The sequence below is a fragment of the Malaclemys terrapin genome, chromosome 10 (genome assembly GCF_027887155.1).
Source record: "Malaclemys terrapin pileata isolate rMalTer1 chromosome 10, rMalTer1.hap1, whole genome shotgun sequence".
Lineage (NCBI taxonomy): Eukaryota > Metazoa > Chordata > Testudines > Emydidae > Malaclemys > Malaclemys terrapin.
This window is the reverse complement of record NC_071514.1, coordinates 84,326,935-84,351,607: the sequence shown is the minus strand read 5'-3', so window position 1 is coordinate 84,351,607 and position 24,673 is coordinate 84,326,935. Positions and strand designations below refer to the sequence as shown.

General features: G+C 50.8%; 1 protein-coding gene across 5 annotated transcripts in view; it reads left to right on the top strand.

Annotated features, from left to right (window-relative positions):
* The window catches only part of PKD1 (polycystin 1, transient receptor potential channel interacting), a 135,079-nt gene that overhangs the window by 74,047 nt on the left and 36,359 nt on the right, over positions 1-24,673 (top strand). For 3 of the 5 annotated variants that reach the window (XM_054041459.1, XM_054041458.1, XM_054041456.1), the window contains exons 11-21: positions 291-1,040; positions 3,269-3,400; positions 5,211-5,386; positions 6,208-6,341; positions 7,207-10,832; positions 11,875-12,024; positions 14,744-14,887; positions 16,128-16,407; positions 19,337-19,553; positions 21,189-21,348; positions 22,904-23,056. In XM_054041459.1, the coding sequence (XP_053897434.1) occupies positions 291-1,040; positions 3,269-3,400; positions 5,211-5,386; positions 6,208-6,341; positions 7,207-10,832; positions 11,875-12,024; positions 14,744-14,887; positions 16,128-16,407; positions 19,337-19,553; positions 21,189-21,348; positions 22,904-23,056 (5,922 nt within the window). The remainder of the gene's footprint in view (positions 1-290; positions 1,041-3,268; positions 3,401-5,210; positions 5,387-6,207; positions 6,342-7,206; positions 10,833-11,874; positions 12,025-14,743; positions 14,888-16,127; positions 16,408-19,336; positions 19,554-21,188; positions 21,349-22,903; positions 23,057-24,673) is intronic. The other 2 variants (XM_054041460.1, XM_054041457.1) reach the window with 1 other exon arrangement.

Genomic DNA, 24,673 nt, shown 5'->3' with positions numbered 1-24,673 from the left:
TTTGTGCAAGATTTTAACAGGGCCACGCTCATTGCATTTAACAAGAAGGTTGAACTGTAGAATAAAACGGATGTTTATCTCAGTTTTCAGCACATCCGATTCATAGCGGCAAAGAGGGTGACATTTTAAAGAAAGCTCCCTGAGCTACTGGATTTGCTGTGGTCTTTATCCTGGCGGTAAATCCAATGGTAAACTTTCTCCCCTGCCCAAATTTGGGACTGGTGATGGGGATGGCGGTGCCTGCTGAGAATTTAAGCCATGGAATCAAAATAATCTCTACCCTTTCACAGGTGATGTTTAAAGGTGAAGACACCTTTGTCAGGCCTAAGGATGTCTTCAGCATCCAGCACGATGCAGCGCCAGGCTTGTTCCTCCAGTGCCGGCCAAGTACACGATCACCTTACAGAATGAACTACTTAAGCACAAATTCTTCTGACTGGGTGCCCAGCCTGTCCGCCAACCTCAGCGGTGCAATCTGGAAGAATGATACCGTGTGCTCTCTCAGGGTTCTCTATGCCACTGAACAGGTGATGCCGCTTATCAGTCAACACAATCCCGGGCTGGAGCATCACGGCCTCTACACCGTTAAAGCCACGGTAGACAATGGAGTCTTTAGTGCCAACTTGTCTTGCAGTTTCTGGGTCACTTCTCTGGTGTCAGGCCTCCGTGTCATTTACCCCTCTCCTCACAGTGGCAAAGTCTATGTGCCAACTAACCACTCTTCGCTGGTGGTGAAGATCTCCTCCGGGGTGAATGCAACGGCAAGCTGGCTTGGCGAGAACCAGACCTTCCCCTTCGAAGGGGCTTGCCCCCCAGCCATTGTTCCACTGACAGCAGACTGCACCAGGGACACCAACGATACGTGGTTCTCGGTGGTCAAGCTGAGTGGCGGTGGGGAGAGCGTGAGCACCAGGTTGCTCATGGTGGAAAACTCGGTGAGCTCCCAGAACATCACTGTGGAAGTGAAAATGGAGGAGCCCATTAGAGGACTCAGAGCGACCCCTGACCCGGAAACCAGAGTCTTGCTAAACACCCGGGTGGTGAGTCATTGCACTGTTGTTAAATTATTAATAATGTTTTCATTGCGACCTTTAATGCGAATGCTTTGGGGTTGGGAAACAGCCCTGATGTAAACAAGGTGGATCACCGGTGCACTACTAATCAGGACCTGCACCTCCATGCGATCTGCCCCATTTTATGCATGTCAGATAGGGCTTTTCATCCCATGGCAAACTGCCAACACAGCTCCTCACTAGGGAAGATGTGGATGCCCCTGAATTAGGCGTGTAACTTAGCAGTACACCACCCTAAATACCCCAGCATTAGGGTAGGAGAATGTTAGCTCGGCGTTTCTTTCCTTGCTCCCATAAATTGCCCAGATGACCAGGTGTATTGTGGAAGATCAGGGTTCATGTTCCTCTGACTTCCTTTTGAAGTTCTGATTTGCTATCACAAATTCCGTCCACCTGCCAGCTGGAGCTATATATACTTCCTTTGCCTACCCAAGCCCTGTAATTATCCTGGTGTCTTCAGTCCTTTTCCCCACTGCAAAGTTAAACCCTGCTCAGAGGCCAAGGAATCGTTGTTTGGTAACTACCCATCGGATCTGTCAAATGCTCTGTTTTAATCTTTGGCTGCTTAATGGCAGAAAATATGCAAGGTTGTGCCTGTCAGTCTCACCTCACCAGCTGGTCTCTGCAGCTGTTGGGTTAAGAAGTCTGATTGTGCTAATGAGACATGTTCTAGAGGAGCAGGAATCCAACCCCAGCCTGCCAAGTGCAACTGGATCTATTTAGGCTTTGGGTCGGGTATTTCCTAGTGAAAAGGGTCAGAGGTTCAGTTCAGCGAAGCAGCCAAAGCGTGGCAGCGTCTGCAAAGTTATCAGAGCCTCTTGGAGCAGGAAGGAAGCATAGTCTTGTGGACAGATCTCCAGGGAAGGGGGGTAGTCAGGAGACCTGGGTTCTGGTCCCAGCTGTGCCACTGGTGAGCTCCGTGAAGCATCAGTCTCTCACTGCCTGAATTTCCCCATCTGTACAAGGAGGCTAAGGAGGCTCACCCACCTCTGTAAATTGCTCTGAAACCTATGTTTGAAAAGTGCTCATTACTATTATCTGGAAAAACAGGTTTTCTAGAACATCCCATTAAGTGGGACTCTTTCCTTTTTTAAGGCATGACAACAGTGGGGAAGACTCGACAGCAAAATAATTTAGATTGTGAATTCTTTGGGGCAAGGCCCTGGTCTGATTACTGTATGTGATGTAAGAGCCATGCTTACCTAAGGAGCTGTAGGCTGGGATTTCAGCAGAATTTAGCCCCCCAACTCCCACTGACTTTTAGTGGGATTAGGGTATATCCCTCCTGAAACCCCTTGGAAAGTCCCAGGCATAAGAACTAATTTTAGGAAAGACTACTTTGAAATGACCTTGAAAGGAAACCCAACAATAGTCACAGTGTTGTTGTTATCCCCTCAGCTGAGAGTCTCCAAGTTTCTTTCCCTCTCTTTCGCTTCTCTGTTTGGAGACTTGTACATTTGATTGAACTAGCGGCAATAAACAGGATTTCAGGCTCCCCAGTGCCGACCAGGAGCTGGAGAGAGAAAGATATCTGACCACCTGAGGAGGGGAGATTAGCTTGGACTATGAAAGAGCTAAAGGGACTAAAAATAAATCCTACTGTTTACTTTCCATTCACACTAAAAACGGAATCCCCCAAAATACAGTAACTAAAAGGCAGAGTCTAAAGGATGCAGAAACCGTTTCTTGTCCTATCAGCTGCTTTCAGTGAATCTTGGACTAGCCTGGAAGATTGAATCTGTTCCGTCTCCTGTTCAGTTGGGAAGTGCCATGTATGCTTCTTTCATGCCCTAGTGCAGAGGTTCTCAACCAGGGGTCTGGGGCCCCCTGGGGGGCCACGAGCAGGTTTCAGGGGGTCCTCCAAAATACACCAGAAAGCAAGGTTGGCGTTAGACTCGCTGGGGCCCAGGGCAGAAAGCGAAGCCCGAGTCCTGCGGTGCGGGGCTGAAGCTGAAGTCCGAGCAACTTAGCTTCGTGAAGCCCTCTGTGGGTTGGGGCCCAGGGCAATTGTCCTGCTTGCTACCCCCAACACCAGCTCTGGCTTTTAATCTCCTGGATATGCAGAAAAACAGTTGCTGAGGCCCAGGGGGCCCGTGGAGTTTTTAGAGCATGTTGGAGGTGTGGGGGGGAGGGGCTCAGAAAGAAAAAGGTTGAGAACCCCTTGGTCTAGTATGAAGTGTCCTCGTACCTTTCAGAGCTACATCCCTGTGATGGAGGCCGGGTCGGATGTGACTTTCAGATGGACGGTAGACGATAAGCCATCTTTCACTTTTTACAACGTCGTCTTCAACGTTATCTACCAAAGCCCAGCTGTGTACAAGCTCTCGGTAAGCCAACGCCTCTTCCGTGGCACCGTTTCAGGTCTGCTTTTCCATTGGGGTTCCACCAGCTGAAAAGGGAAAACAGTGGTTTGATTAATTCTGCCAACGCCCTGCTCCAGTCGCAAGCCAGTTGGTAACGCAGGCTGTGCATTGCAGCTTCCTGAAGAGGTTTTCGCTGCACTTGCAAAACTGCTTAGTCTTTAGTTTTGCTCTGGTGAGAGCTTCCTCTTGTGTCCTCCACTCCACTGCTCTCTCCTCTCCTCCCTTCCCCTCTCCTTCTTTCCTCGCCTTTGTTCTTCTTTTCCCCTCCGCTGTTCTTTGTTCCCCACCCCCTTTCTCATTTTCTTTTCCTTTGTCCCTATTATCTCCGGGTCTCTCCTCTGCCCATTTCCTTTCTCCGCTCCTGTCCATTCTCCTCCCATGTTGCTTTGCTCCTTTCTCCCAGTTTTCACAGTTCATCTTGGTCCCCTTTTCTGACCGTTCCGATCTTTCTTCTCAGCTCCCCTCCAGCTTTGCCCCCAGCTCTCTCCTCTCCTCCATCCCTGCCTTGTCTCATGAGAAGTGCTGAAGCTGCACTTGGCACGCTTGCGTCCTGCGCCCTCTGTTATGTCTGGAGCTACTCACCGGAAGCTGCTGCTGCTCCATCAGTGGCTCTGAATGCCTGTGCACAGCAACTTGCTAGCGACAAGGCTCAGACAGAGCCAGCGAATGAACGATCGGTAAGTTCAGGGCTGGAAGAGTCTCCTGGGTCGTGTGCACTTGTTGAGTTTCAAGGCACCAGGGCAGAAATTCCTCTCCCTGATTCCAGAATCCAGTTCCCCCTTGAACAGACCTAGCAGTGGAGCCATGACAGCTTCACGGGGAAGATTATTCCACTGGGCATGTGACTTTGTGGTCATGGATGCTTTCTAGTTTGAATGGGCCTCTTCCGACTGCCTATTACCCTGACTCCCTCTCTTTCCTTTCGTTACTCCCCCTACCACAGTCACACTTTCTTGCCAGCTCTCCCCTGAGTTGCTCAGGCCCTGTCCTTTCCCTCTCCCCAGTCCCTTTCAGTGTTTTCCCCTGGACTCTTTCTGGTTTATTGGAGTCTGTCACGGGGGCACTCACCACCAGGGGTGCCTCCTCCTGGCTGCTCTGGGGATTAGCTCTTTCCAGGTCTGAGATCCCCTTCTGCCACTCAGTCTCTGCAACTGGGTGCTTGTTCTTTGTGACTTGGCTTTCCGACCAGGTCACTACACGTATTTCCCCTTTCTGGGGTATCAAAGTATTACTAAGTCTCTGTCCACACTAGCCATGTCAGGCAGTCTGCCCACTCACTGCCCCATGGTGCCACTCCCTCAGGGGCTGGCCGGGGAACCCGGGCCCGCCCTCTGCTCTGGGGGCCTTCTCCTCAGCAGCCAAGGTCTGCCCTATCCCACACCTTGCTGCTTTTCCCCTGAGTCTTCCCTACCTTTCTGGCTCTCCCTCCCAAATTCCCTTCTCCCTTTATAGTCCCAACCACACCTTCCTTCCCCCTGGAGCCTTCCTTCTGTTGCCAGTCCCTTGGCTTTAATGTAAGCCCCGCCTGTTCCCTCACAGATAAGTTTGCTTCCAATTAGTGGCCTCTCGCCTAAATCTCTCCCCTGTTTGCCGCTTAATTGGCTGATTGGACCCGCCTGGCCTAATTCCGCTCGCTTAAGGCCCGTTTGGGGAGACGCCCCATCCCAGTGTCCCTTTAGCACCGTGAAACCAGATCCCTCTTTGGTGCTGTACTCCCAGGAGCGTGGTGAGGTAACCTCAGAGCCATTCCATTTGTCCTGCCTGTCCCTAACAGCTCACCGCGTCCAATCACGTCAGCAATGTCACAGTTGATTACAACGTCACAGTGGAGAAGATGAATAGGATGAAGGACCTGACCGTGTCTGAGATCCCACTGGTCCTCCCTCAGAACTGGACCGTGGAGCTAACCGCCAGAGTACAGATCGACTCGGCTGTGGACGCTGCTTTCTTGTGAGTCCTTTGCACGTTGCCTAAACTTAGGGTCTGACCGTGCACAGCTCAGGGGCTTTGCCATGGCTGATTTCTCACCCGAGGGCCCATTGATTTCAAATGGGTATTCGGCCTAATTCACAGGCTCTGGCTTATTCTTTCCTCAGTGCTCATTCAAGGCAAATTCCTATTGATGATGTCCCCCAGAGCTTGACTGAGTGAGGCCTTTGCTAGGTGATCCTTTGGCTCTGTCTTTGTTCCTCACCTGCTCAGAACAGAATCATCACAGAACTCCCTGTGCAGTGTCTCTGCTCTCCTATGGGATGTGTTTTGGCACCAGGGAAGGGCGTGCTGGTATTTGTAATGCCGGGTTTTTGGAACAGGAGCCGAGGGATGCTTAATTGGAGCAGGACCGAGGAGTCCTGGTAAAGAAATCTAAATACAGTGGTACCATAACAACAAAATCTGGTATTTACAGAGACTGATTTTGAGAGGGGCTTAGCATCCCAGCGTTCCCATTGGTTTCAGCCGGGGTAGTGGGTGTTCATTGTTTCTGGAGGTCAGTCCCATAATGCCTTTCTTTCGCAACACTTGTTATTTGGTTAGTTAGAAGTGCCTCCTTCCCTTTCTCTAACTGCCACCATACTCCTGTCACCATGGCACCACGATGGGATTAGAACAACTCACGTTGTGATACTCGGCAGTACCCGCTGCGGTAGCTCCCTGGGTAACCACAGTGTTGTGACTGTAGCAGAACACTGGGAATAACACTGGGGCTGCTTACAGGATTCCACTATGTAACGACCACCTCATGATCTGCATGTCTGCTTTCCTCTCCCCAGATGGGATTTTGGAGATGGTGGTCATGAAATTTACCAGTTTAAACCTCCATATAATGAGTCTTTCCTCATTCCTGATCCCAGCGTCCATCAGGTTGTGATCGAGCACAACGTTTCGTACACCTATCAAGTACCAGGTAAGCTCTGTTTGCATAGCCTGGGAGAAAGAGGCTTATGCAGTTTTACTGCACTGGGGGCTACAGGGGTCAAGAGCTTCAGAAAGTCCTAGCACCTCCACACTAGAGAATGATTCAGAGGCCTGCATGTATCGTTAGTTTCTTTCTTGATTAAACGCCCTCCACTGTTGGTGCTGCTGGTCATTGGTTGTAATAAACAACAGACGAAGCCCTGGCAGAAAATTAGTATCAAGGAAGGTGCTGATGAACACAGGAGGCAGGACTGGATGATCAGACATCATCTCTGACTGTGAGAACCTGTTCACAACAGCAGTTTAATTTCTCCTCTGGATTGCTGGTTCAAATCTAGCCCAGACTGGAAGTGACCAGAAAGTGTCACCATCCGATAATCTCACTGGATGTGTGTTCACATCATAGAAACTATGCTCATTGGCCCAGGCAGATTTCCTTCTTGGCAGTCTCAGGAGATAGGCCAATAGCAGAATGGCCCGTGGAGACTGAACTTCCCTCACATCCAGGGTTCGGGTCAGAGATGAGGCACAGTTGCAGGGCACAGGTAGAAGCAGCATGCATGGCTACTCTCTGTTCGTCCACTATTATATGGATGAACAGAAAAAGAATCAGTCTCCAGAATTGTCAGGCTGGCCTCCTATATAGGTAGGCTGGCCACACATGCATGTCCTATTTTAATGCACCCTTAGTGGTAATGGGAAAAAGAAGAGAAATACAGCACATGTGTGGTGCAGAAGCAGAGCAGTGTCTACCTGGAATGTTTTTAACCTTTCCCATGAGGCCGTTAAGGCCTGTGGTGGTCGCATGGACCCCTCCAACATGACTGCCCATGTTCTGCTCTCTTCATCTGCAGGAGAATACACCCTGGTTGTTCTAGTGTCAAACAGTTTTGAGAACCTCACCCACCAGATCCCGGTTCATGTCCACACTTACTTGACTGACTTGACTGTAGAAGCAGATGCAGATGTCCTGGTCGTAGGCCGGCCTGTCACCTTCAGAGCCTGTCCGCTGCCATCCCCCTATGGAGTCTGGTACACCTGGGACTTTGGGGATGGCTCCTCGCTGCTGTTGGAGAGTCAACCTAGAGTGACCCACAGCTATCAGACCAGGGGGGTATACAACGTCAGCCTGACAGCCAACAACACGATTAGCAGCGTGGAGACACACCAGCGTTATCGTGTCTTTGAAGAGATCACTGGGCTGAGAGTTTCATCTGACGAGGTGGCAGAGCAAGGCATCTCAATATCAATAAATGCTTCAGTGGAGACAGGGGACAACATCACCTGGATATTTGACATGGGGGATGGGACCATACTGATGAGCACGGTGCCAGAGGTAGAACATAGGTATGAAAAGGATGTCAACTGCTGCACTGTTAACGTGACAGCTGTGAATCCCGTGAACTCTGTTTCGCAGACTGTGCCTGTCCGAGTATTCGTCCTGGAGGTCCTCAAAATAGAGCCTTCCTCTTGCATCCTGGAACACCCCAACGTACAGTTCACCGCATATGTCTCGGGGAACTCCGAGAACTACATTTTTGACTGGACCTTTGGAGATGGCTCGTCCAACGTCACTGTTTATGGGGACCCCGTGGTAACACACAACTTCACCCACAGCGGAATCTTCTCTCTCTCCCTGATTCTCTCAAGCAGTGTGAACAAGGCGCACTACTTCACCATCGTCTGTGTGGAGCCGGAAATTGTCAATGTCACGCTCCTACCCCCCAAGCAGTTTGCGAGCCTTGGCAAAGAGAGCAATTTCCAGGTCAGCGCCATGCCTCTGTACCAATACAGGTACCTCTGGGACTTTGGAACTAATGATTCCGCTAGGTCCGGTGGGACTGAAGTGAGTTACACTTACAAGAGCACAGGGGTCTACCTGGTCACAGTAACTGTCTCCAACAATGTCTCGTTCAACAATGACACGGCTTTTGTGGAAGTCCAAGAACCAGTTGGGGTAGCGAAGATTGAATACAACGGGACAAGGGTTTTGGAGCTCAACGAGATCTATCTGTTCTCCGCCCGTGGGAATGGGACCAAAGTGAGCTACCGCTGGGACTTGGGGGATGGCAGTAACCAGCTTGGACCGATCATCACCCACTCTTACAACAACACCGGCAACTACACTATCAGCTTGACTGGCTGTAACGATGTAAGCAACAGTGAGACCAAGCTCAACCTCACTGTGAAGAGGCGACTCCAGGGGCTTACCATCAATGCCAGCAGGACTGTGGTGCCACTGAATGGGTCAGTGAGCTTCGTAGCCACTCTCCTAGCCGGCAATGCTAGCCGATATTCCTGGATCCTGTGCGATAGGTGCACACCCATCCAAGGCTCCTACACCATTTCCTACACATTCCGGTCCGTGGGGACTTTTAATGTCATTGTGACGGCGGAGAACGAGATCAGCTCACTGCAGGACAGCATCTTCGTCTACGTCTTGCAGCAGATCGAAGGACTGCAGATCGCCAGCAGCGACCTCGTGGAAGATGCCTATTTCCCAACCAACAAAACGCTTCATCTGCAGGCGGTGGTGAGAGATGGGACAAACATCTCTTACAGCTGGACGGCCTTGAAGGACAGCACCCCCGTGCAGACATTCAGTGGGAAGATCTTCTCCTTGAGCATCCTGGAGGCTGGGAACTACACTATCTATCTGAGAGCCACTAACATGCTGGGAAGCACAGCTGTTAACAGGACAGTGGAGTTCATTGAAAGTATCGGCCTTTTAAAACCTTCTGCCTTCCCCAATCCGGCTGCCATAAACGCCTCTGTTAACATAAGCACCAGCGTAACCAGTGGCACTTGCCTAATATATATTTGGCACCTGGAAGAGGATTTCTCTCCTGTTACCATTGAACCCTTCATCATACATTCTTTCCAAAGACCTGGGGCTACAGCAGTCACTGTCACCGCTGAAAACAAGATTGGTTCCACTAATGCATCGGTTTACATCTTTGTACAGGAACCCGTGGTGGGGTTGAGGATTGGGACTGCAGAGCTGGACTGCAGCTACGTCCCATCGGGCTCCATGGTGACCTTCAGTGGTGAACTCGAAAAGGGGACCAATGTGACATGGCTGTGGGAGCTGCCAAAAGGCTTGCAGACTGGACAGACTGTGGCGGTGATGTTCCCTAAGGCGGGCTTTTTCTCTCTCCGTCTGAATGTGTCCAATGACATCAGCTGGGCTGTGGCCAGCAAGAATATCACAGTGCAGGACAAGATTGACGGGCTGGAGCTTTTTGTGAGCAAGAAGGTGGTGGAGCCTGGGGAACAAATCGCTTTTGTGATCAGCATGTCTTCTGGTTCCTCCGTGAGCTATTCGGTGAACATAAGTGGGGGCTACTCCGTGGTGCTCAATGGTTCTAGGTTCACCCATGAGTTCACCGAGAGCGGTGACTACCTCGTGATGGTGATGGTGCAGAACCAAGTCAGCCGGGAATGCGCACAGGTGCTTATCTCAGTACTGGAAGCCATCCATGACCTACGGCTTGTGAACTGCTGCGAGCTGGGCATCCCAACGGGAACAAAAAAGACCTTCACCGCCCAGGTTGGGAGTGGCTCACGGGTGTCGTACTCCTGGCAGTTCTCCTTGCAGAAAGAGCACGGCCGTGCCCTGGTCAGCTTGGCGGGCAGAAGTGTCTCCTACGCTCCAGCGGCTCCAGGGCTGCTAGAAATTCATCTCAGTGCTTACAATGACCTGGGGAGTTTGAACATCACCAGAGTGATCCAAGTCCAAGACCCAATCGTTCAAATCTCCCTTAAGCCGGCATTGTCCTTTGTGAACAGGACGGTATTGTTTGAAGCTTCCGTGCAGCCCAGCGCATGGCAAGTTGTTTTCTGGTGGAACTTTGGCGATGGTTCCCCAGCTCAAACCACAGAGGTGGCAGCTGCCAACTACTCCTACCTGAAGGCTGGAGATTACCAGGTGGAGGTGAACGCCACCAACCATGTCAGCTTCATGACAGCCCATCTCACAGTCACCGTCAGAGTCCTGGAGTGCGAGGAACCGGAGGTGGAACTAGCCCTGCCACCACAGGTAGTCATGAAACGATCCCAGAGGAACTACCTGGAGGCGCAGATCGACCTCCGTGGCTGCGTCAAGTACCAGACCGAGTATCTGTGGAAGATTTACAGAGCACCCAGCTGCCTGCACTTCGATGACGCCGACAGGGTCCACCTGCTGAGCGTTGACGTGAGCCGGCCCCAGTTGGTCATCCCCAAGCTGGCCCTGGCAGTAGGAAACTATTGCTTCGTCTTCTTTGTCTCCTTTGGAGACACCCCACTGTCCAAGAGTATTTTTGCCAATGTGACTATGACGCCGAGTAAGCTGGTCCCAATCATCGACGGGGGATCTTACCGCGTGTGGTCCAACACTCGGGACTTAATCCTGGATGGTGAGAAATCCTATGACCCTAACCTGGAGGATGGTGAACAGACGCCACTGCTTTACCGGTGGTCCTGCACGTCTTGCTCCAAGGTAAGAGAATCTGCACTGAAAAAGACGGTGATAATTAGTTGCCTTGCAGTAGTACCTAGAGACCCCAACCAAGGATCAGGGTTCCATTGTGCCAGGCGCTGTGCGCGCACACAACCCATTTTTGTGTCTGGGCTGGGAAGGCATAGAGGGAAGAGTTCGTAACTGACTCTCAGTAGGATCACAAGGGAAGTGGGGGTGGCCTGGTACCCAGCTCAGAAAGATGGCACAAGATTGGTCGCAGGCGTCTCGGTGATGGCTTATCATGCCTATATGCTATTCGTATGCACCGCCCCGAGCATTTGCAGTGAGCCAAGGAGCATTCCCTGCATCTGCCATTGCACCTGGCCTCTGGTTAACTGTTCTGGTGTGGCTGCTGCTTTAATCTTCTGAAGGCATTACAAGGACAGGGGCCAATTTACAGTCTAGCAGGCTCGAGTTACATGTGTGTTCTCTAATCCTGCTCCCATTAGAGTCATTTCAAAACCTTCCACTTCAGCAGGAGCAAAATGAAGCTTTTGAAGGATAAGCACAAATAACAGTTGGGTACAGGACACTGTTCCTCTCTGGTCGGCACATCGAACCAGTCTTGGCCACCAATAAAAAAAGATCTCCCTTCAGAATCTCATGGCAAACTCTCTCGATGAATATTGTCTTGTTGACCCCGAACTGTCTTGTTTATTGAAAGACCTTTTCTTCGGTCTTTTCCACTTTCTAAATGGAGGTTTGTGCATCAGACTTAGCGTAGATGTAAGCACTCTCCTTTTTCTGCCTTCTGTTAGCATATTTACAAGGTATTTAATCAAGAATTAATTTTTAAAAAACGTGGAGGCCAGCCAAAATATAGGGGTGTTCCAAGAGTTGTTTACTAACCTGATGGCAAATACAGTGTGCTTACCGGTACCCCACCCTACCTCCCCAGCCACAAACAAGGGGTAATTTATAGCAAGAACTGATTGTGTCGGAAACTGAACATATTGGCTACAGACAAATGCAACGTGCATCAGTGCAAAGAAGGGTTTGAATGGTCTTTTCTCCTCGCAAGCAGAGCTCGCCTGCAGGGTGCTCGCTGCACTTCAGTGCCACAGAAGGGGTCAACACCATTTCCAAGGTAAAACTAGAAGCAGATGTGGAATATACGTTTGACCTCAGTGTCTGGAAGATGGGTCTGAATCCCGAGTCTACGAATCAAACCGTACGTACCTCTGTCCTCACTGTGCGTGTGTGTCTGCTTCTGGGCACCAGGACAACACGCAGGGTTCACACTCTCCTTTCCAAGCAAAACTCCAGAGCTAGCCAGCTTTTGGGATACCCACAGTCATAGGTAGGTCCCGAGTCCTGCTCCTCTCCTGACCCCACTTTGCAGGACAGTAACAAACGTAACAAGGGACTGTGAGCTTGCTGTTGTCTGCATTAATTGGGGAGGAAGCAGAGAGAGGTTGAAGGAGAGATTTGCCTTTGATTCCTCCCAGAGTCCTAAGCTCGGTCCACGGCCCTCAGGGGGACATATACCATATACTCAGTGATGGACACACTTTAAATTTCCAGGGGGCAGCATATCTGCTGACAACGGTAAAGTGTTTTGTTGGGTTTCCTACCGTAGGCCTTTTATGAAGATCACGCTGTCTCTCGCTCTCTTTGTCTGCATGCGCCATGTTAATAACCGGATCATTCATGGGTCCAGTTCACAGCAGATCAGATTCTGAATTTGCAGTGGTTGAGCTGCCTTAGGAGAATATGAGGATCCTACAGCCCACGGGATTAAGAACTGATCCAGCAATGTGCCCAGCACTGTCGTGCCCCAGCCCTACTTCCACTTAACAGCCCTGTGCCCTTTCCAAATTGGCACCAGAAGGGCGAGCTTTAGGAGGGCTGGTACTCGCTTTTGCTGTCAATCGTTCCTACCCCTTTTTTCCTTTTTAAAAAATAAACAGAAGGTTTTTTAAGGGCATGTTGTTTATGTCAGATTAAACCAAACACTGAGCGCATCTGCAGTCCGACAGCACTTATGGCTTATGTCAGAAACATTCATCATGGTGCGTTTGGCAATTAAGAGACGTAGTTAGTCTGAAAGTGGAAACTCTTACTGCCTGGATTTTTAAACCAAAGCCGGAGGATAAAGAAAAAAAAATTTAAATTGATAGTCTTTCAAGGACATTCCGTACTATCAGCTTTCCATGCATGAGCGCAGAACAATGAATCCAGTGTCATAGGAAATTTGCAAAGGCTGGAGGAATGAGGGAACCTTCAATGCTCTTCCCCTTCAGTTGGTGGAACACTTCGCTTTTAACAGCCTGCCATGTTAAACAATGTCTTTATTACTGCCTTTCTTTACATTCAGAATACTCATTATGCTAGGGCCCAGGCAAACTCCGCACCGTGCTGCTTGGTAGGGGATTAAAGGCGTTTAGGAGAAGTACAGAGATAATACTACACTAGCCAGGGGCTCTGAGGGAACGGGGATCCTGAAGTTCTTATCCTGCACAGTGCTTTGTAGGAGAGGCGTGTTAGAGGTAACCAGTTGTAGGCGGTGAAGTTGAGAGGAAAGTCCGGGACAACACACCGTCCCGTGGAAAAACTGGCTGTCCTGCACAGCAGAGCAAAATGCATTTGATAGCCAGTAGGAGCTGCTGTTCTAGCTTCTTTATCATTTCTCATGTCTTTCAAGGGCATTTTAAAAATGTACACCTCTACCCCGATATAACGCTGTCCTCGGGATCCAAAAAATCTTACTGTGTTATAAGTGAAACCGCGTTATATTGAACTTGCTTTAATCCGCCAGAGTGCGCAGCCCCGCCTCCCCGGAGCACTGCTTTACCGCGTTAGATCCGAATTCGTGTTCTATCGGGTCGCGTTATATCGGGGTAGAGGTGTATTTAGAATGCTGACGGTTTATACAAAGTAGTGACAAAGAATGCACTGAACAGAGCCATGCAGGCCCAGGGCCAGATCCTGAGACCCAGCACAAAGGCCCAGGCTGAGGATCTCAGCGGGAACAAGAGAGGAAAATGCTGCTGCAGGACCAGGGCTCACTGCATTCCTCTTCCATTGGGAAGAATGCCCAGGGGCCTAGGCAGGCACAGAGCCAGGGCCTGCCCTGCACCCTCTGTGTATTGGAGGACAGACAACTCCCATTGTTCAGGGCTCGGTGGCAAGCAGGGGGCCAGTCCTGCCTCCCCCTTTTCACAGCTAGTTTCACTGGCTCAGGGCTCGCTGCAGAGGAAGGGCCAAAGATTTGGCCCAAAGAAAATCAAGGCGAGTTGCAGAAGTTTCCAGGGCCAGATGCATGCCAGATGTTTGATCTCAGATCCAACTAGACCTTCCCTCTCCCAGTTAGATGTCTTCTCTACAGAGCACAGGTTAGTCTTAACTGGGATAAGAGTGATTTTTTTTTCGAAGGATGCCTAATCTTTCAGAGAACCTCAGTTTAGTAACAGATGTACTTAGTAAAACCACAAGAGCCATCTTGGCATCCTACCCAGGACTATACACAGAAACTTTTAAAGCAACCCGTTAAAAAAAATACGGAACAACAAAATCACCTAGTCTAGCCTGGATCAATGTAGGGAAGTTCTAGAGATCCCAGCAGCGTCGTATCTAGGCCCTGAAAGTGAAATCCCTATGTGGCTTATTCATGGCTTGTCCCACTAAAGCCCTGTGGGAATCCTTAAGTGAACTTGCGCAGTGCACAGGCCCCGTGCTGGTCCCTCTGCAGTGGGGTGAATTTCACCCTAAATACGTGTCATGCTGAAATGGAGTGAGCTCCCGTGCAGAGAACTGGGCACAAGGACGTTTGCAAACTAGTTAGAAGTTGATAGCAATATCCCCTTATGCTTTTGTGTGTGTCCTAGTTGCATCAGGCATGGAATGGACGTCTCCTGAGTTGTTCTCTTGCCGTTCTTCCCTCCTCGTAGGTGTTGATCAAGAAGGGAAGGGTCCCCATTGTGTCCCTAGAATGTGTTTCCTGCAAAGCCCAGTCTGTCTACGAAGTCAGCAAGAGCTCCTATGTCTACCTGGAGGGCACCTGCAGGAACTGCCAGAACGACTCCAAGCTTGGGGTAAAGTGGTGATGGGGAAGCCGTTGCTGTTGGAGGCAAAATCGATCCCTTTTGTGTTAGGGGGAGGGAGGGGTAGAATTAAGTGAAAAATAACACGATCGATGTAAACGCCCAAAGAGAAACAGAGTAGCAGGGCTCTGAGGCCTTGCTCAGCGTGTCCCCTTCATCCAGTGCAGTCCCCTGTGAATCTGCAAGAAGCCTGACCTCTTAGAGCAGGGTCTGTTTGTAGTGAACCTGGGGGAGGGGCTCTGACCCCATCACAGAGCTCCCCCCCCCATGTCATGCCAGGCCTTGCCACTGTAGAGCCCGCAAGTTTGCTGCAACTGCCGTTCAAACGGAGCCGCTCAGGTTCTGTCAGCAGCAACTCCACCAAGTGAGCCTTCCCCTAGCCATGCCCATATGGGCTGTGTGAATTGTGTCCCAGTGGAGAGATCTTCTCAGTAACTGCCCTGGGAGTTGCAGGAAATGTGGCCTCCCTCCATCAGAGTGGCTCACCGCTACCCAAGGGCCATTCAACCCCTGATGCCCCTGCCACGGCACTGTCAACCTGGGCTCACGTACCAGGAGCTCATTTCACGTTCCTTTTGATCAAGATTTTAAAGTGTTTTCGCCTCTCTGCTCTGTGGCCTGCGTTATTCTGGCTCAGGGGGTTGAAACATAGATCGCTCAGTCTGTTTTCTTCACCTCCAGCCACATTCCCCTCCCATCCGCGTACTGGGCTATATGGTGTTGGATGAAACAGGCTTTGTAAGTGAAAGTCCCACTGGAAACACCCAGTGAGCTGAGCGGTTTCCTGCACGGTGTTTTCCGGCCGCCTGTCTCGGTGTGTCTCGTTGTCACAGTTGTACGTTTGTACGATTGACAGGAACAATGCAGGACACAGTCAAAAAGCAATTGTAGCCTGTAAAAGCAATGTTATCCTCAGGAGATTCCACCACTGTTTAATTTGATTTCCTGTGTTTTGTGTTGTGTATTATGAAATATTTTGTCAGTGGATGATGTAATCCCAGAGACGAAAGTGGATCTCACAGTGGAAATATTCCCACCAGACAGTTTGGAAGCTTTCCAGTTCTTGTTGCTTCAGCACATGAGAACAAAGCTGAATTATCAACTGCAAATTTGGCAGCCTTTACCTCGAGATTCTATTTTTTCCCCTATAGACTCAGTCCAAAAACATTTTAGGGACATTACTTCAGATTAAACCAGAATTTCTCCCGTCTTTCTTCCTTCATCTCTGTAGAGATGGGCAGCACATAGCTTTAAAAACAAGTCTCTCATCTTGGACAAAACCACTACCTCCACTGGTAACACCGGAATGAACCTGGTCTTACGGCCAGGGGCCTTAAAGGATGGGGAAGGATACACCTTTACCCTTCACATCACTGACCTCACAACGGGGGAGGAAGGTTACGCCTCCATTGACCTGCTCCCGAACCGGCCCCCGATTGGAGGATTGTGTCAGCTCTCTCCGACCGGAGAAGTCAGGGCGCTGATGGCAAAGGTTCACTTTGAATGTGCAGGTGAGAGTGTGGTCATGACAGTGCCAGAGATTAGCCTGGCATCTCTACTGTTCATCGGTGAGTGTGTTTCTCACACCAAGTGAGTTATCCAGATGCATGTATTCCTTGGTCCCACAGAGTTCTCGCTCTTTACTCTCAGCTCCACGTCTATTCCTAAGGGTACCTGTAGGTAGGTCAGATTTTTCATAAGCAGACCCTTAGGTTTGCAAGTACTAGACTGCAGGCCCCACTCAATTTTGGTACCCCAAGCATGCACATTCTAAAATTCATTTATGCACACGTTTTTCACATCTAAATCAAGTATCCGAATGCCTGTCAAGCTAGTTGGTGCGAGTGGATTGGCTGTATAAACCTGGGTTTTGGGTGTGGGGAAAAAAGTGAGTGCCCAAACTTACATCCCCACATTCACACAACTCAGAAACTGGACACCACTTAGAGGCCACTCTGAAAATGTGGCCTGAATGATTTCATTTGGCTTTCCCCACCCAAATATAGTTTCCTTTCCTGCAAGTTATTTCTGACACAGTCACAGAGACAAAAATATCTAGCCCAATGATGCAAAAAGCTGACTGGTCCCTGTAACATATTGCTGTGGGCCTGCAAGTAAGTGTCTCTGAAACTCCCCCACTTCTCCCCCAAATGATTAGTATTAGAGATTCATGCTTTATTGTACGTGAATGCTGGAATTCCATGTTTCCGATGGTAGGGCAAATTGGTTTCTAGCGCTAGTCATTCTTGTGATGGTGATCACATTGCAGCTTAAATCAGGTGGAAAAGCAAGAGGGTAATCCGAACGATGCGATTTTAATGTCTGGTATATTTTGATCTGCCAGCGCTAATTATGAAAACTTTGTACCTTTGGCATTATGGGGTTTGTGGCTATTAGTTGTAATATATGTTAAGCAGGGACAAACTGCTGGATACAAAATACAGATCAGTGGGCTATATCCAGTGTAATAACCCATTCATTCCTAAGGCTGGTGGACTATAACAGGCTTGCACTGAGGTCTCAAGCTAATAGCAGCTTTTACAGGGCTTTTGTTTAGGACATTATATCTAGTCAGGGACCTTGGCTCTGCAGTACAACAGAATCGTCCTTGTTTTGCTGCTCTTGAGTTATGGGGAGTGCGTGGCTATTCCCATGGTGGCGTGTTGATTTCTCTAGGGTCTCCTGAATTGTTAAAAGCTCATGCTTCAGGGTTTCAACTGGCCACCTCTAGGGGGACAGGAAAGGATATTTGACCCCCAAGGTATTCTGGGTTGTTTGGGGATTTTTTGTTAATCTCCTTCCTCTGAAGCATCCAGGCTGGCCACAGCCGAAGCTGGGCCGTGGGGTGGGCTGGCCTGGCCATAACTCTGAGGTGGCACCGAGCAGCCTCTCTCTCAGGGGCTTGGTTGGCTGGTTCTTGCTCACATGCTCAGGGTCTAACTGATTACCATAGGTGTGGCCAGGAAAGACTTTTCCCCCAGGTCAGACTGGCAGGGACCTTGAGGAGTTTTTGTCTATCTCTGCAGCGTGTGGGCGCGGGTCGCTTGCCAGGATGATCTGGGTATATCATCCCTGCCATTGCAGGGGCCTTGGTGAACCTTGGTCTTGCCTATCCTCTGCCCATGACACATACTAGACTAGGCTCCTGTGGGCTGTGATACTTTGGTCTCATTTCAGTGGTTGGGTTTAGAGCGTGAGTTGATGGCCTGTGATATACAGGAAATCAGACGAGATGGTCCGGTGGTGCCTTCTGACCTTAAACTCTATGACCAAATGTTCTGGGGCCCAAAACCCACAACAGAAAACCCCTCAACTTGAGAGAAATCCAGCTCAGAGCTTTGTACCTCAGATCCCTCTATCAGTTCTCTGGAGGCTTTAGTTCAGCCTGTCCCACCCTGTCAGGGCAGCAGGGACACTCGCTGTGGAGGGGGTGATGAGTAGGGCTCTACCAAATTCATGATCCATTTTGGTCAATTTCAGAGTTATGGGATTTTTAAAATTGAAATGTCACGATTTCAGCTATTTAAATCTGAAATTTCACGGTGTTGTAATTGTAGGGGTCCTGACCCAAAAAAGAGTTTGGAGGGGCGGGGGGGGGGGGTTCGCAAGGTTATTGTAGGGGGGGTTGGGACCGCAACCCTTACTTCTGAGCTGCTGCTGGTGATGGCGCTTCCTTCAGAGCTGGGCGGTCGGAGAGCAGCAGCTGCTGGCCGGGAGTCCAGCTCTGAAGACAGAGCCACCACCAGCAGCAGCACAGACGTAAGGAGGGCCTGGTATGGTATTGCCACCCTTACTTCTGCACCGCTGCTTGCAGGGTATTTCCTTCAGAGCTGGGTTCCCGGCCAGCGGCCACTGCTCTCTGGTTGCCCAGCTCTGAAGGCAGCGCCGCCGCTAGCAGCAGCTCAGACGTAAGGGTAGCAGTACTGCAACGCCCCCTACAATAACCGCCCGGCCAACAGCCTCTGCTCTTCGGCCACCCAGCTCTGAAGGCAGCGCAGAAGTACGGGTGGCACGACCATGTCCCCCCTAAAATAACCTTGTGACCCCCCTGCAACTCCCTTTTGGGTCAGGACCCCCAATTTGAGAAATGCTGGTCTCCCCGGTGAAATCTGTATAGTATAGGGTAAAAACACACAAAAGACCAGATTTCACGCGGGGGGACCAGATTTCACAGTCCGTGATGCATTCATGGCCATGAATTTGGTAGGGCCCTAGTGATGAGGGGAAAGAGGCAGGGGGAGTCAGCAATGTAACTCTGCACAGTATTATGCAAATCAAGGGACAAGAGTAACAGAGGGGAGAAGAGAGGGCACGGGCCGCTGTTAATGATGGATTTAAAAGCCTGATCCCTAGTGGTCAAGACAATGGCTGCAGCTACAGGCCTGGCCTGGGGGGTGCGCTCGGATCCCATTGACACTGCCCGGTGTGCTTGGCTTGCAGGCTGGAGAGACACGGAGGACGAAGAGGCCCCCTTGGTGTACATCCTCCTGGCCACTCGCTGCAAAGCGGGGCAATGTGAGGAGTTCGGCATGTACAAAGGCAGCCGCTCTGAGCACAGCGCCTTCCTCCCACCAGGCTTCAGTGCAAACAGCTTCCTCGTGTATGTTTCTGTGCTCGTGCAGGATCAGCTGGGAGCTACGGTCGTGGCCCTCAACCGGTAAGGTGCTCCTATTACAGACAGGGGAAGCAACAGGCCCACGGCCGCATGGTGAAGTAGGGGCCGAGCTGGGCACAAAATCCAGGAATCCCAAATCACAGGCCTGTGCCCTTGGCGGGATAACAAAGTGCGGCTTAGCAGCTGTGCAGTGGGCATGTCTGTTCAAGGGCTATGGATCCTTCGTCAGCTGGGTTCCTGCTGCAACCGTGCCCAGCTCAGAAACCCCCCCAGCACTGGTGGCAAATACAGCATCAGTGAAATATTGGGCCACAGAGACTGAGCTCCAGGCCTTACAGGTGGTCTCTCAAGGACTGAGTTAAGGCATAGTGGGATGGGAACTTGCATTCCAGCTGCCTCCGTCATGCCTCGGCTGTAGGTGGAGGAAGAATATCACACTTCCTCAGGCCCTCACAAGCACTCACTTCTCTGATAGACACACACAAATTCACTCTATTTTTAACCATCTGTCGATACACACTTCCTCTCCTCATTCATTTTAATCAAACACAAGCACCATTTGGAAATCATTTAAAGACCTCTTCAGGTACGTCTTAAGTTTTACCTCTCCGCTAATAGACGTGCCTGCTAGACCAGTAAAGCTCGATGAACGCGACCTTGTTAAGAAAGATCAAAAAGGCCCCTGCACACACATTTCCCCTCACCTGAGTTACTGTTCCCGTGGCCATTCATCTTGAGTCACAGGCACGCTTCCCTTTTGAGGCAGGATGTCATTTTCTGGGAGATCTAGCTATATATTTTTTACGAGTAATATTGTTCGAGGGCAATGCATCAGGCAAAGAGGCTGTGACTGACTCGCATTGCAGTTGGGTGGGAGAAGAATTTAATGTTCCTTTCGTACCCATAACAAATGGCTGCATTATTAGTAATGGCTTACAGGGAAAGACAAATGAATAAAGGACGCCTGGGCCCATTTATCTTGGAGATCTCCCTGCTTGTGCTGCGAGCGTGCTCTGCCTCCTGCCCCTCCTTTGCAGCCAGAACCCTTTAAAGAAAGTTGGAAGCAGCAGGGAGCTGTGCTCGGAATAACCTTGTGTCCCACTGCGGACAAGCAGGGGCAGAGCTGTGTTTAGCTCAGGTGGGCGCACTCCTGTGTTTGGAGCTGGGGGTCGCTGGGGCAGGTCCCAGCATGGGCTGATTTCTGACAATCTCATCTTTCATTCAGTAGTGAATAAACACAAGCCCCACAGTGCATTAACCTCATGCATTGGGCCCCAAGGGACTAAATCCAAGCTGCAAGTGCCCCCTGGACTCTAGAAGATCGACACCTCTACAATCTACGTGGACTGAAGACAGTTCTTGGGTGCTTCTTAAACACCCTAAAACTGAACCCAGATCTTACTCCCAGGGTCAAACACCTCCCTTCTGCCAATCCAATGGTTACGTGGAGTTACGCAAGGGAGGAATTTGGCCCCTTATCTCAACTATTCAGAAACAGGCCTCCCCTCTCTTGTAAGACAGGGGTCTGAGAAGAGCCGGTCCATGCCCGGGGTCCGGTGACGCTGAAAGGACATTCTCTAGGCACTGCCGGGGGGAGGTGGGGAGGAATATGCCCATCGCCCTTGGTTCCATTCGACAGTCTGCTCTTTACAAACCGAGCGCTTCTTCCCCTTCCAGCTCCATGACCATCACCCTGCCAACCCCCGTGGCCGGAGTCCACAGCCTCTCTCACTGGCTCTACAATCAGACCGACACTGTGCTGCAGGGCTTGGTGAAGCAGGGGGACCCGCAGCACGTCATCGAGTACTCTCTGGCCCTCATCACCATCTTAAATGAGGTAAAGCAGTGCTGTCTGACCTGCTGCCTGGCTGGCTACCAGCTCTGGTTGGCTGGCCACTCGTTATCCAGTCCATGAGCTCACCTGGGGCCTGAGGTAAACTGACCGTTTCACCCGGTCTCCCAAGGAAGTTAGGAGATGTCGGAGACCTGCTGTGGGATGCTGGGCTGTGCTGGAGATCTGAGTGTGTCCCAGTCACATGACCTGTGTGAGAGCAGGGGGCATCAAGGTAGGCCCAGGAGAGGGAAATGTACCCTGTACCCACTCTCCGGCCTCATAGCCTACTTTCCTCCTCCGGATGCAGCCAGCCTTCCCTCACTGTCTTTTACCCCCAGTTTAAACACTGCACTTACCAATAGAAACCTTAGTCTGAGCTCCCCCTTGGGCTGGCTGTTGCAAAGCTCTCCCTCTCTCACTAGCCTTTCATGCACCTGAGTGGGTGCCACTGAGACCTGCCTGGCCCAGCTGCCAGGATGAGTCAGCAGAACGGCTCTGCACGTGCACACAGGGCCTTCCACGGGTGCCCGACACGTGGCCACAAAGTACAACTCATGATTTTTCTCTCTTAACCATCATCTTCCCAGGCTCCCCCCACAACTCCCCCAGCCCCTTTGTTCATTGTCACTCATATCTCATTCAGGGCCCAGTCCTAGCAGGTGCCCAGCTCCCATAGATTTTTGTGGATCCCTCTTTCTTGCCGCAGATGAGCCTCGTCCCATCCTTTAGAGCCTATCAGTGTTGGTCCCTCAGGGAGTCAGCACAGGGCTCTCCCTTCCCCATCCCTGAAGGACTGAGCACACGGCTTCCTCAGCAATCCCAGACCACTAGGTGAATGGGGAACAAGAGAACAGGCCCTGAACTCCAGCCTTGGCAGTACAGTGGGCACAGATGCCTGTGCCAATCTAACCCACCTGGATTGTCCATAGCCTAAAATTGTGTATCCCTAAGACACTGTAAAGAGTCACTGTGCAGCCGGGGAGCCCAATTTTCAAAACATGGCCACTTTCACAGAGCATCCGGATCTCCACCTGGGTGCCCCGCTTTGTGCTTTGCTGGGTAAATGCCAGTTGTATGCACCTAGGTACCAGTTTAAGCCTGCAGAACAGGGGTGCCCTATTAAAGTGCCCATTTGAATCACAGAATTAGACTGGAACACTCTGTTGAAAGCTGGGCCCACCGAGTGGCCCAACAAACAACAGCACAGGCAAGAGAGAAGATCTGGTACGATCACACAGCAACGTTGAAAAGTGACCAGATGGAGAGACACAAGAATGTTCTCGTAGCTGGCAGAAGCTGCAGAGGAGAAGACTCTTTCACGGAGATTGTTTCCTGTCCTGCTTCCAGTTATATTTTCCACTGGCAGCAGACTGCAAAGAGGCTTTTTAACTTTCAAATTGTATCCAGCAGCAGCCCTGGCTGTGCCTGCCGAGAACCCAGATATCAGAGACTCCCAGCTGGAAAGTCATTAAATGCTGCAATGGAAATTTGTGGTTGAGTGCTAAAGCTCGTGTTCTGCAAGCTTCTGATAAACCCCCCTGCTTTTGTTTCCCCTAAGCACGAGCACTTGATGCGCTCAGAAGCCAAGACCGGGGACGAACTAGATCTTCGCACCTGGACGCGGAGAAACATCACCGAGACCCTCATCTCCCTGAATGTGAACACGGTGGACGATATCCAGCAGATCTCCGCTGCCCTTGCTCAGTGCATGGTATGGGACCCTCCGGCCTCAGTCTGCTCTGACGCTGAGTGATGGAAAGAAAGGGTAGCTCTGGCCTTTCCTTGTTCCGTTTCAGCTTCGCGCACATACACACACGTTGATCATATACAGAGGACAGGTATAATTTGTCGGTGACATCTGTAGGGCGTGTGTGTTTCTAGCCATCCATCTTTAAGTGCAAGCATTATCGTCGCTACCCTTTTCTCATCTATCATTCTCGAAAGGCAGCGAGAGATGAATGCGCACTCATCCCCTGCAGATGTTACCGAAGAATTTATACCTGTCCTCTGGAAACAGCCCTAGCACAGTTGCTTGGCAGCAGGAGGCGGAGCCTGTCATCATTTGAAGTATTGCATTCCACACTGTGGCAGCCTAGCCAGCGCCGGCTCCAGGGTTTTTGCAGCCCCAAGCGGCGGAAAAAAAAAAAAAAAAAAAGCCGCGATCGGCGGTAGCTCCACCGCGCCGCTTTCTTCTTCGGCGGCAGGTCGGCGGCAGGTCCTTCCCTCTGAGAGGGACCGAGGGACCCGCCGCCGAAGAGCCCGACGTGCCGCCCCAAGCACCTGCTTGCTGAGCTGGTACCTGGAGCCAGCCCTGAGCCTCGCCCGTGGGCCCCACTTCCCAGGGCTTGGGCTGCTCCCTGTTGGATTCAGGAGGGGCTTTTTATGCTTCATCAGCTGGGCATCAAACGAATGAGCCCAGCTATTTAATGGGCTTGGCTTTGGGTGGCCAGCCAATCAACCGCCTGCTCTTCTTCCCCTACCTCTCGAAGGGAAGCGAGGCTGTGCGTGCCCATCACCGTCATTTCTGAGCACCTCCCTCACACCCATAAATAGCTCCGCAAGCTCGCCCATTGACAATGCGGCCTGCCATGAATCCAACAGCCCGCTGCTCTCAAAATCCTTGTCCCAGGACCCCCTTTGCTTCGAACAGCTCATCCTGGGATCCTTCTCGCCAAAGCCACTGCTTTCTCTTCTGCCTCTGTCCCCGCCCTGAACTCTGGCCCCATGCATCACTTTCCTCTGCCGGATTTTACTAGCACAAGACACACTCGACCTCTTCTCGTGAGCCTGCAACCCAGCACCTCATCGGACTGCAGTGGAGCTGGTCAGGGAATGGAAGTCTTGTCCCGTGGTCAGGTTTGACATTCCCAGATTAGTTTTGGCTCCGAGCCAGAGCAAAAAGCCGAAATAGCAACCCAAAAAAAAAAAAAAAAAAAAGGCTTTTTTGCTGTTCTCTCCCTTCCTTCCTCTGCTCTGTGTAACTCGTTTTCATCTTACATGCTGCTGCTGTCTCTTATTTAGATAGTAAGATCCTCAGGGTAGAGAGAGGTCCTCTTATATCTCTGTAAATGGTGCTGTATATTAATGTACAAATACAAGCCCATGGGGGCTTTCACACCCCTTTGTGCTGCAAGTCGTTCTGACATCTGTGGTGAAACCTCGGATGACAAAAAGAAGAGGAGCTAGGAGATGGGTGGTGGTAACTGCTTCCATGTGTTTCGTAGCTTATTCCCATCGAGCCCATGCTTTAAACGTAGAACATTCTGTTTCTTAGACACATCTGGGAGTGGATGGGAGGGACGGTCATCAAAACTGGGTGGTGAAATCC